The sequence below is a fragment of the Nomascus leucogenys genome, chromosome 21, assembly GCF_006542625.1.
Source record: "Nomascus leucogenys isolate Asia chromosome 21, Asia_NLE_v1, whole genome shotgun sequence".
NCBI lineage: Eukaryota > Metazoa > Chordata > Mammalia > Primates > Hylobatidae > Nomascus > Nomascus leucogenys.
In genome coordinates this window covers 51642988-51655583 of record NC_044401.1, presented here as the reverse complement: position 1 = coordinate 51655583, position 12596 = coordinate 51642988, and the positions used below count along the sequence as shown (strand labels likewise).

Here is a 12596-nt window from a genome sequence, read left to right as displayed (position 1 = left end):
TATACATCTTCCTCCCTATCTACTTTGTCTATACATCTTCCTCCCTACCCACTTATCAGTCTGCTCTTTTTCCATCCATTGCACTTGTCTCCCACCCATCCTCCCATCCTCTTGTCTATCTCTCCATCCATTCATTCATTCACTTCCTGATTCATCCTCTATCCCATCATCTGTCCATCCATCCATCCATCCATCCATCCATCCATCCATCCATCCACCTACCCACCCGATTATCCATCCATCCATCCATCCACACACCCACCCACCCACCCACCCACCTACCCACCCATCCACACATTCACTCACCCACCCATCCATCTATCCATCCATCCATTCATCCATGTATCTATCTACCTATCCACTATCCACTCATCCATCCATTTATCCATCCATCCATCCATCCCTCATCCATCCATCCGTTTATCCATCTACCTACCCATCCATTCATTCATTCATCTGTCCATCTGTCCATCTACCCATCTGTCTGATCATCTATTCATCTATCTATCCATCCATCCATCCATCCACCCACCCACGCACCCATCCGTCTGTTCATCCATCTGCTTATCCATCCATCCATCCATCCATCCATCCATGCATCCATCCTCGTTGTCCTTGGTGTCACCCCCTTCTTCCCTTCTTGTGCTGTGGCCACTGTTCCAGCTGCCATGTCCAGTCCCTGACCCCTAGCCAGGGCTGTCTCCTGGACCCATGACCATTAGCCTCTGTGCCTGGTGGGTCTGCAGGAGCCTGATGAGGGTGCCCCAGTGAGTCAGCAGGTGTCCTTTGTGTACATGGGCCTTGGTGGCCCTGGGGCTGGCGCCATGAGAGTCCTGGCAGGCCTGCTTTGTTGGTGTCCACATGTTCAGCCTCAACTGATTGGGGACCAGATGTCCAGGTGGGTTCCAGAACCACCAGCCCAGTTTTTTCGCTGTTCCTATGGACTGTCATCTGGGGCCCCTGTGGATTTGTCCTGGGCACTTCATGGAGTGGGAATTAAAGCCACAGATGAGGTCCTGGTATCAAGATTAAACTCTTGGCCTCTGGAGTCAGGCAGACTTTGTCGGAATCCTAGTTCCTTTGCTTAGCTGGGGCAGGTCACACAGAAGGAAGGCTCCTTCTCAGAGCCTTCACTGTGGCATCTGTCAAATGGTCTTGTATTCTTTACCTTGTTCAGTGCAAGGATGAATGATAGGATGCCTGTCAAGGGCTTTTGGCAGTGCCTAGTGATGCACCCAGCATTGCCACCACTGTTGCTGTTACCATTGCCATGCTTCAGTAGCTCAGAGGGGGAAGATGAGGCCCAGAGAAGGGCAGGATCTTGCCCCAGGCACAGGCCGGGTCTTTGGCACAGCCACAACTGGACACCTTGGCTCTAATGACTCCCATTTCTGCCCCAGCCTTCCTGCTGCCCTGAGTTTTATCTAGACCCAGTCAGCCTTGGTTCCAGTCGACCCAGATCTCTGTCACTATAATGCAAGATGGCGGAAGTCTGTGCATAGGGATTAAGATGCCTGCTGTCCACAGGTGCCAGGGCTCAGGAGATCCTACAGGAAGAGCTCATATCCTGTGTGGTACAGGTGGGAGAACAGATAACTGGATCTCCCATCAGGGTGAGGCAGGGGTGAGTGTGTGGGGGTTGGACCCAGGCCAGGCCTGGGCAGATCAACCAAAACAGATGTACAAACCACCCTCGCCAATCCATTGTGGGTACAGAGAGTTAAGTCCAGTCCAAGGAAGTGCTACTTGCTGAGATTGGCTCTAAGGGGGCTGGTTGAGTACTGGTGTGAAGGCTAGGTTAGTACCCAGAAGAGTCTGGCTGAAGGTAGAGTTTGGGAGGAAGTCCGGCTTCAAAAGTCAAAGGGCAGGTGGGTGGAAGGGAGTAGGTGGGCAACAGAGCCAGGCACGATCCTGGCCAGAGATCCATGCTCCCTCCTCCTGTGAGGAAGATGCTGGTGAGAGTGAGCTAAGCCTGAATCCTGGAGGTACTGTCTAGCCTGTGGTGTGCTAGGAGGAGCTCTGGGTCCAGGTCTGTCCGCCGCCTGCCTGCAGTGCTGAGTCTCTGCAGGGCCAGACCACCAGCCATCATGGCCATGCCTGGAGGCACCGGCTGGGACTGATTGGGCTGCAGCTTAATGTAAACACCCTCCATATGAAACACGTTCCTCAGATGTGACTTCATGTAGCTACTCTCTCTATGGGCTCTGCTGCCTGGGTGGGGTGGGAAGGGCAGAGGCCCTGGGCTGGCACAGAGCTTAGAGGGGCTGTAGGCCTCCCCCTGAAGTCCTGGCTGCATGCTTTCCCCACACTTGTCATACAAAGAGCTTCCCAAGGCAGCTCAGCCTCAGGAGCCTTCTTTTCCACTCTCACCTGCTCCCCAGCACAACCCTGGGAGATGGGTTTATCCCAGAAGCTGGAGGCACAGAGAGGCCTCGTGCTGCCCAAGTTGACCCAGCTAGGGAAGGCCCAGGTCAGTGGTCACATCTGATCCAATGGAGCCCAGATTTGAAGCCCTTTCTGCTGCTAAGGATGGTCCTCCCTGATGTCACTGAGGTCAGGGGTCTGAATCCATTGTAACACTTTAGTGAGAGCTTCTTTGCGTTTCTGACCCTGTCCTATTGTAGGGGACTCAGTGAGGAAGACTTGGACCTGGCTCTGATGGGTTCATTCTTACTGCTTGAGGTCTGTTCATTCATTTGCCCATCCATCCATCTATCCATCCATCCATCCATCCATCCATCCATCCATCCATCCATCCATCCACCTACCAGTCCATCCATCCATTCGTCTGTCTGTCCACCCGTCCATCTACCCATCCACTCATCCACTCTTTCATCCACTCATCCATCTATTCAGCCCCACACCCATTCATCCATCCACTCACGTATCCATCCACCTACCCATCCTTCCATTCACTCATCCACCCATCCATCCACTCACCCATCCATCTATCCATCTACTCATCCATTCATCTGCCCATCCATCTATCCATCCACCCACCCATCCATCCATTCAGCCAAATACTCATTCATCCGTCCACCCATGTATCCATCTATCCACCCATCCTTCCATCTACCCATCCATCTATCCATCCATCCTCCTTCATAAATCCACCCATCCAGTCACCCACCCACCCACCCATCCATCCATCCATCCCCCATCCACCCATCCACCCACCAATCCATCCACCCACCCGATCATTCACCCACCCATCCACCCACCCATCCACCCACCCATCCATCTACCCATCCATCCATCCATCCATTCATCCACCCCCCCACCCCCCACCCATCATTCACCCACCCATCCATCTACCCATCCATCTATAGCCATCCATCTATCTATTTACCTGCCCACCCTCCCATCTATCCACCCATCCACCCACCCACCCACCCATCCATCCTGCTTCATCCATCCTTGCTGTCTGCTGGGCACACAGAGGTCTTGAGGAGGGCCTGCACTAGTTTCCCAAAGCTGATGGTCTCAGCCACCTACTCTGACCAAGCTGGCTCTGTCTTGAGCTCTAACCCCTGTCCTAGTTTCAGAGGCAGAGATGGCAGGCCGAGAGGCCCTGTCACTGGGCACAGAGGCTGAGCTGCCCAACAGCCTGCCGGGCGATGACCAGGATGAGTGCCTTCTTCTCCCGGGAGAGCTGTGCCAGCACCTTTGCATCAATACTGTGGGCTCTTACCACTGTGCCTGCTTTCCTGGCTTCTCACTGCAGGACGATGGCCGCACTTGCCGCCCAGGTAAGGGCCCTGATGGCCAGGGCAGGGGCTATGGGAAGGGCTGATCTTGCCAAGGGGTGTGGCATTCCTGGGGTGCACACTGTGGGGTCCTTCACTTCCTGCTACCCCACACGTTGGAACCCACAGAAGCCTGAGGCTTCCAGTGATGGGGGATTTGTGAGGCAGGAAAGATAGAAGCTTTCTTCCTGGGGCTCCATCTGCAGTGACCTGGCCCCAGCACCTTGTCCCATATTCGAGCGCAGGGACAGGCTCAGGCCACAGAGGCTCTCACCAAAACCCAGCTATCTCCCCAGTGCTGGGCCCATGGTAATCCTGAGGGATTTCCTCCCAGCCACTGGTCCCAGAATTGATTGGTTTTTAATCCAGACACTCTTTTTCCTTTCCCCTCTCTCTTCTTCCTTGCCTCCTTTCCTTCTACCCCCCTGCCCCCAGTAGCTGAGATTGATCTTTCCCAAGGTATATGCACACTCCAAACTTCATTTTCCTCTCCTGTGAAATGGGGGTGGGGATTAAATGTCAGTGCCCTGCATGAGAAGGGCAGGTGCCTGGAAGTGCCTGAAGCCTGGCTCAAGACCTGAGACCTCCCCGCAACCCCCGCTCTGCTCTACCCATGACAGAGGGTCACCCTCCACAGCCGGAAGCCCCACAGGAGCCTGCACTGAAGTCAGAATTTTCCCAGGTGGCCTCTAACACCATCCCACTGCCACTGCCGCAGCCCAATACCTGCAAAGGTAAGCAGTGGGGGTGGTGTCTTCAGGACAGGGCCCAGGGTCCAGGGTCCAGGGTGTGGGTCTGGGCTGCTTGCAGGTGGTGAGCTGTCTGGTGCAGGGTATGTGCAAGATGGCCCCTCCAAAGGGTGTGCTTCTGTTTTGGGGATGATGGGCTTACCCGGGGCTGAGTGAGGAGCTGAGGAAGTCACTGGGGAGATGTGGTGTGGGGGCAGCCTAGGGCCTGGTGTGTGACCCCAAACAAGCCAGTTAGCTGCTTTTTGTCTCCATTCTTGTAACGTTGAGGTAGTCAAATCCTGGTTTGCCGACCTGCTGTGGAGGCTGTGTTCAGCGCTGCATAGAGAGTCCTCTTCTTTGTTGTTCTTCTCCTAATTCCCTTCCCCTGCTTTTTTCCCTGCCCCCTTCCCTTTCTCTTCCTCCTTCTCTGTACTCCTCCATCTCCTCACTGTTCCTGCTGTCACTCAAGGCATGGGCTGGGATCCCAGTGGTGGGGGAGGTAGACCCAGAACATCGTCCCCGATGCCAGACGGTGTTGGAGCAGACTTAATGGATGAACCAGTGAAAAAGACCAGGAGTGGGGTTCCTTGTCTCCCAACCTTCCTGCCTCCCAGGGGCCTTGTTTCTGTGTCTCACTAGTAGGTTAGAGCCAGGGATAGGGAATGAGCCAGAGTGGACCAAGGCCAGGGCCTGGTGGTCTCTGATTTCTGTGTGGTTTCCTCCAGACAACGGACCCTGCAAGCAGGTGTGCAGCACTGTTGGGGGCTCAGCCATATGCTCCTGTTTTCCCGGCTATGCCATCATGGCGGATGGCGTGTCCTGTGAAGGTGAGTGCCTTGGGGTGCTCTCCTACCTGTGCAAACCTGAGTTGGCCTGTAATGGGGGCCTCCAGGTGGGGGTGGCTGGGACTTAAAACTTGCTGAGTTTGTGCAGGAAAAGTCTTGGCTGCTATGATGAGCACCCCCAGTGGAGCAGGTTAAACAGTCACTCCCTCTCACTGTACATGTGGTGTATACGTGCACTCCAGGGTGGGCCCGCAGCGCGGCTGCAGAGGAACAGGGCCCGGGCTCCTCGCGTGGTGTTGCTCCGCGTTTCCTGGAGCAGTGCTTCTCCCGCTGAGTGTGCACCTGAGTCCCTGGAAGCCTGGGTCAAACAGGCAGTCCTGAGATTCTACCGAATCCCCAAAGATCGAGCCAATAGGTCTGGGTGGTTGGGCCTGAGAATTTGTGCTTCTAACGAGGTGATATGGATGCTGCTGGTCCATGGACACCACCTCCACTCACCTTGCCCTTGAGGGTTGCCCTGGTCTGTGCAGCCATGTCCAGGCCTGGGTGGAGAGGGGGAAGGGGAAGCAATGCTGGTTGTTTTAAGGGCAGCCGGAAGTGTCCCCGATGGGGAGTGGGAGGGAGGCTGGACAGCAGGAATGCGTGGCTGAATCTGTTCCCAAATGAAGGACATTGGTGATGATTAGCTGTCCAAGGATCACATTCCTTCCACCCCCGTGGCCCCGCCTAGGTCTGGGTCTTGTCTCTGTGGGGCCTCTGTGGGCCAGGACACCCCACTGTAAAATGAGGCCATTGGATCCAGCACCTGCTGGGTTGGTTCCCACAGTGAATGGCTTCTGAAGAACCAAGTTGAGAGGTCTCAAGACTCCACCTCCTGCCTGGAGGCAGGACAGAAATGGAGTATGCAGAGTCTAGGAAGTATGGCAGTTCTGGCTCAGAGATGAAACCCTGGTGGGTGTCTGGGGGAGAACAGAGTCAAGTCTGCCTGGGTGAATATCCACATCTCTCCCAGAAGCTGAAAGCCCGTGTCCATCTCCAGCCGAGACTGTGTTCTGATGTGGACAAACACCGTCCTACGAGCCCAGAGAGGACAGTAGACCTGCCCAGGGTACATGACGTGGCAGTGACCGGCAGGCCTTCCTCTCCGATGCCGGGGGCAGCTCTCAGGTCCAGGTGGTGCTGGGTTCTCTGGGCCCCGCTCCCCATCTCCCAGGGTCCTGAAGATGTAAGAGCTGCATCTTTTCTGGGGCAGGCCTCCTTTGGGCCCAGCCCTGTGAGGCCCCTCTTCCTGTGCTGGTCATGCAGCCTAGCCCATGTCTGCTCATCCCCAGGACCCCCTCCTTCCTCTTGAAGCCCTGGTAGTGAAAGCTGGGGTCCAGGTTGCAATGGGCATTCAGAGCGGCACCTGCTCTGTGGAGGAGCGCTGCTCAACTCTGCTGCATTGGAAATAAGTGAGTTCCAAATATGTTGAGTACAAGAATGATTAAAACACTTCCAGATTTCAGGTTTCTCTTGAAACTTTGTGAAATCTGCATACAAGGGACCCACCACCCTGTCCCCTTTTGGATGGAGCACAGACACTCAGTGTCCTGGAGCCTCTGTGGGCCCTTCCCTGGTTTATGTGGCTGGCCTGGTCCCCTAAGTACTGGACTTTGCAAGCTCTCGGTGGCATGGTTCTCTTGGCGCCTGTGGATGTGGGAAGTATTGAGTGCGTACAGGAGGCAGCCTCTGGTCCTGTCCCCACTGTGACTGTGGGCAGCCACCACCCTCTCTGAGTCTCACCTCGCCACCATCCTTACTGGAGCAGTGGGGACCAGCTCTGCACACTCAGACTTGGGCCCAAGGCCCAGCTACACACAGTCAGGCAGGGAGGCCCCAGGCAGGCCCCCGCCCCTTGCTGGGTCTCATTCTCCTGTCGCTGGATGCTCTGTGGCAGCCCATGTCCCTCTAACAGTCCTTCTGTTTTTCCTCCTGCGGCTGCCACTAGACCAAGACGAGTGCCTGATGGGTGCTCACGATTGTAGCCGGCGACAGTTCTGTGTGAACACCCTGGGATCCTTCTACTGTGTCAACCACACAGTGCTCTGTGCCGATGGCTATATCCTCAATGCGCACAGGAAGTGCGTGGGTAAGCCAGGGCCCCGCCTGCCGCCCGCCGTCACAGCTCTCCGCTCTGCTCCACGCCAAGCTCGCCACACTGGCCACATGCCAAAGGGTCTGCCCTTTGCATGTGAGCTCTCAGCACAGCCGGCATCCCCGTGCTCCATGTCGTGCCCTTGTGTCCTGGCGTCTTGTCCCGCTTGGCTGCCAGCTCCGCCCGGAGGCTGCTTTCCCCAGGGACATGTCTGTGTGTCAGGGAACTGGATGTGTGGCCTGGTGGATCATGGACCCCACCTGGGCTGCAGGAAAATGAGGGGGTCAGACACGCTGGGAGCAGGATAGCATGTGTGGGGTGTGGAGGCAGGAGGCCTAGCCAAGCAGAACCCCCCAGAAGCTCCGTAGACTTAGATGAATGACTTGTCTTCCCCCAGCCGTGGTTTTCTCATCTGTAATAAGGAGGCTGTTGATCCTCTTTTGACGATTGTGTGATGTGTGCGGGGTAGCACAGAGCCCGGGCACCGTGAGCATGCAGCTCACGTGCCTTCCCCAAGGTGCCCCACAGAGGCTGGTGGATGGAGGCTGGGGTCCAGCAGAGCCCGCCTCACACACCAGCTTGGCGTTCCTTTGCTATGTGACCTTGAGCAGTGGAACTCTCCTCTCTGAGCCTCCCTTTCCTCCCCTCTGACCACGGGGCCAGAGGACTGGGTGAGGGCTCATACCCGGCACCTGGCCTGCACATCGCCTGGGTCGGTGCTCAGTGATGCCTCTTCCTTCCCCTCTCTTAGGCCCCATGTGTGCCTGGCGCTGTGGCTCTGGTAGTGCTCTGCGTACATGTCTGCAGCCTCTGATGTTTTCATAGAGGACTGTAAGCCCTTGTCGTCCTCCAGTTTGTGGTCCCAAATGGAGATAGACCCAAAGTAGCTGGGACTCAGGGCAGACTGTGATAAATGCCATCACAGAGACACGCACAGAGGGCGAGGTCATTCCAGCTGGTGGCATCGGGTTAGCATTTGGAAATCAGGAAGGGCATGCGGGGTGGAAGGAACAGCTCGAATAAAGGTATAGAAGTAGGATCAGAACATAGTGCATTCAGGGCATGTGACCAGAGCCCCGTTTGTCTTCTCTGTGCTTGGGGACCATGTCCAGCCTGGACATACCCCCTCCTTCCTCGCCTTTCACCGCTGGGCACATGGGCCCATGGTGCTGGGCTGAACGCCTGATGCATACATGTTTGCCCTAGGCCTCTAGCCGTCGGGACAACATGCACCTCCTGACCATGCTTGCCAGCAGCCGGCCAGCTCTTCCTGTCTGGGTTGGGTCCATGTGTGTATGTCTGGGAAGGTGGATCCCACCAGGGCCCACGAGCACCCCTCCCGTGATGCCCTGCCCTCTCGCGGTGCCTGAGTACGCAGGCTCGTCTGGCTGCCTGGAGATAAGACCTCATGCTAAAAGGGATCCCCAGGCAGCTGCAAAGTGGGTTCTGGGAATGAAAGAGCAAGGGCACATTCCATTCAGCAAAATTGATGAGCTCACACGCATTCCTTTATTTGTTTCCCTCCTTGTTCATCCTGTACAAACCCGTCAGCGCCTCTTCTTCATCCTTCCATGCCCCTCGCACACGTGTTCATCCCGTCGTGTTAGCACCTGCTGCGCGTTCTTTCCGTCATTTGTACGTCCACAAATGTCCACTGGGCTCTCCTGCAGTTCATTTGTTTGCTCTGCACTTGTTTATTAACCCAGGCAGGTGAGATAGAAGGCTCATGCTAGGATCAAGAGTGTGGCCTCTGCAGCCAGCCTGCCTGCCTGTGCTGAAATCCTGGCTGTTTCGATTTCTAATCATAAGACCTTAAACCAGTTGGTTAAACTCTCTGAGCCTCAGTTTCTTCATCTGTGAATGAGATAACAGCACCTACCTCAAAGAGTCATTGTGGGGATTAAATGAATTAGTCCATTTTAATAAGTTGCTACTCTTGTGACATCATTGTTATGATTCAACCAATGTTACACTGAGGCAACCTGCAGAGGTAGTAAGCTCCCCATCACTGGAGGTATGTAAATCAAAGTGGGACATATTGGGTGTGACCTGTGCCAGGGACTCCCCTGTGTTTACCATTTGCCTTTTGTGTTCTGTACTTTGAAGACTGTCTTGGGCACAGGGAAAAGTGTTTCAGGTGGGCCAGGCTGCAAGAAGATGTGAGGGAGGCAGCCCCCAGCTCTGAGCACCCCATGAAGTGGTGCTGCAGCAGTGCCTGAATGATGGGGCAAGGGTACAGCTCTGGGTCGGGCACTCTGGCTTCCGTTCTTGATCTGCCACATGGCTGTCCGTATGACTCTGGTCCAGTCACAGCACTACTGGGAGGCTGATTTCCTCCTCTGAGAAATGGGGCTTGCAGAACGATGTCCTGTAAACCACCTGACCCTGGTGAGCCTCCGCTCATGGTGCTGCTGTTTTTATTACCATAATTCCTCCAGGCTGTGGGAGGCTCCTTGGGTTATGGACATTTCTGGGGTCCTGGGAACGGTCTCCCTCTGTAAGTCCAGCCTATAAATCAGAAATCTTTATCTTGCCCAGCCAAGCCTTCCTTGGAAACCACTGGCCCAGAACTGTCCCTTTCCCTCCTCCCCATTCCCAGCCATCCCCGGGTCTGCCTGGGCTGGACACTGTTTGGTTCACCTGTGAGTTTGGGAGGGTCTCTTTCCCCAGGGCCTTGGCCTCCACCTCTCCACCTGGTCCTCTAGTCATCCTTGTAGACTCAGCTTGAATGTCACCACTCCTGAGAAGTGGCTCTGATGGTCCAGACCACAGCAGGCAGTTCTCTGGCCAGAGCCCCCAAGCCTCCACCTGCCTGTCACAGGAGCCTAGCACAGAGTTATGTGTGTGGAATGGATGGATAAGCAGAGGACTAGTGCACCTGACCGCCGCCACAAGGTGGAGCACCAGGAGGGGGTAAATGGGTCAGCCTTCCACACTGGCTTAGCGCTGGCCTTGGGGTGGTTTCTGAGTTGGTGGCCTCTGTGGCCACTGTGGCCCTGGGGTGGTTTCTGAGTTGGTGGCCTCTGTGGCCACTGTGGCCTGGGGGTGGTTTCTGAGTTGGTGGCCTCTGTGGCCCCAGGGGTGGTTTCTGAGTTGGTGGCCTCTGTGGCCCTGGGGCTGTTTCTGAGTTGGTGGCCTCTGTGGCCCTGGGGTGGTTTCTGAGTTGGTGGCCTCTGTGGCCCTGGGGCGGTTTCTGAGTTGGTGGCCTCTGTGGCCCTGGGCTGGTTTCTGAGTTGGTGGCCTCTGTGGCCCGGGGACGGTTTCTGAGCCTCTGTGGCTCCCCACCTCCCTTACGCATCCTCTCTCTCCTTCACTGGCTTCTCCTCTCCCCAACTACTTATCCCTGGAATCTCCCAGGAGCTGGTCCTTGGCCTCCTTTCCATGTGATCTCTCCCCTGGGTGGCCTCAGCCATCTGACCATTCTCAAGTTAGTATTCCCACTCAGACCCCTTGTGTGAACTCCAAGGCATGTCCTCGGCTGCCTCTTCACCCTCAAACTCTCATGGTCAGCAGGGCTCCCACCTTCCCCTGCAGCCTACACCTTACAGCCGGCCCTCACTGCCACCTGTCCAGCTGCTTGGCCAGAAGCTCTGGGCCCCTCTTCCTGCCTCACCTTCATCTCTTCCATCAGTGGGTTTTGTTGGTTCCAGCTTCACAATATTTCAGAATCTAGCCACTTCTCCCAGCCCAATGAAAGTAGTCTGAACCACTGAATCTCCTGCCTGGATCCTCAGCCCTATTCTCCAGCCCCTGCCAGGGATCCCTGCTCCAAATAAATAAGACCACTCTGTCTTCTGCTTGGAACTCTCTATGGCTCCCTGCGTTCCTCCTGCTCACCCTCTTTCTCCCTTCGCTCCCCTGCAGCACTCCTACCTCCTGGCGGGCCCTTGAACCTGCACAGCTGGCTTCCTTCTCAGGGCCTTCATGTCCCTGACCCCATGCCTGGACTGTCTGCATGGCCCAGTCTGTCACCTTGTCACGTCTTTGCTCAGATGTCATCTTTTCTGAGAATCCATCCCTGACCCATCCCCCCCAGTGCCCCCCGCTGTACCTGCACACTCCCTGTCTCCTGCGTCCTACTCTGTTTGGTCCATAGCACTCAGCACCACCTCCATTTATGTTTGTTTATGTATTTATTGTGTCCTCTCCCCTTGAGTGTCTGCCCCACAAGGGCAGGGATTTCTGTCTTGATCACTGATGTACACCCAGTGCCAAGAGCAGTGCTTGGTGCATAGCAGGTGCTCAATAAATCTTTGTTGAATGAAGGGATGTTTGGGTGCCGAGACATCAGCCACATCTCTGAATGGTGAGCTCCTTGAGGGCGGGGCCTGGAGCTCTGTCCCTCCTGGTGGCCCAAGGTCTGCTGGCTTCACTCAGCCACTGTCCTGGGGACTCTGCAGCCTCTGATGGCCTCGCTCTCCCTGCAGACATCAACGAGTGTGTGACGGACCTGCACACGTGCAGCCGGGGCGAGCACTGTGTGAACACGCTGGGCTCCTTCCACTGCTACAAGGCACTCACCTGTGAGCCAGGCTATGCCCTCAAGGATGGCGAGTGCGAAGGTGAGAAGGGCCCAGAAGGACCAACTGGAGGCCCCGCCCCATGGCCAGCTTTGCCCCGCCCCTCCCTGGTCCCACCCCTGTCCTGCCCTGGCCACGCTTAGGCCTAGCCATGCCCCTCTCCATCCCCTCCTTTCTAGCAAGCTCCCCTTAGTTGGGTTTTCCTGCTGGTGGGAAGACCCCACAATGGTGGTGTTTGGGGCGGAGATGGGAGTCTGAGGCAGGGTGAGGGCATGCTAGGTCCACCCCGGCTTTGCTCCTGCCTGCTGGTGTCTGGGTGCCAGTTATCCCCCTTGCTGTGGCCTGGTTTGTACATTGAGGTGGAGCCCATAGAAGGCTCACTCTGTCCCTTTCACTGGAAAATTCCAGCCTTCTAAGCAGAGGGAGGGGTTTCATCCACCCCTTTCAACAAGTACTTCTTGAGCTGCTCTTATGTGCCTGCCGGGTCTTGGGTACCAGGGATCCAGGGTGGGGTGCTGTGGCGCTTCTCCCACCTCGTGGTTGGGGCAGTGGGGTCCACACAGGCAAACAGAGATGGCAGAGTGACTGGGGGCTGGGGGCCCCTGTAAGTGGTGGGTTCAAGGAGGCCCCGGAGGAGGTGGTGTTGGAGTTGAGACCTGAATGAGAAGCTCCTGGGAAGAGTG

General features: G+C 56.1%; 1 protein-coding gene across 2 annotated transcripts in view; it reads left to right on the top strand.

The window, feature by feature from the left end:
• Window positions 1–12596, top strand: part of FBLN2 (fibulin 2) — a 92254-nt gene that overhangs the window by 68487 nt on the left and 11171 nt on the right. The window contains exons 6-10 of one of the 2 annotated variants that reach the window (XM_030801798.1): window positions 3540–3749; window positions 4367–4480; window positions 5200–5301; window positions 7247–7387; window positions 11821–11955. In XM_030801798.1, the coding sequence (XP_030657658.1) occupies window positions 3540–3749; window positions 4367–4480; window positions 5200–5301; window positions 7247–7387; window positions 11821–11955 (702 nt within the window). The remainder of the gene's footprint in view (window positions 1–3539; window positions 3750–4366; window positions 4481–5199; window positions 5302–7246; window positions 7388–11820; window positions 11956–12596) is intronic. The other variant, XM_003265009.3, reaches the window with a different exon arrangement.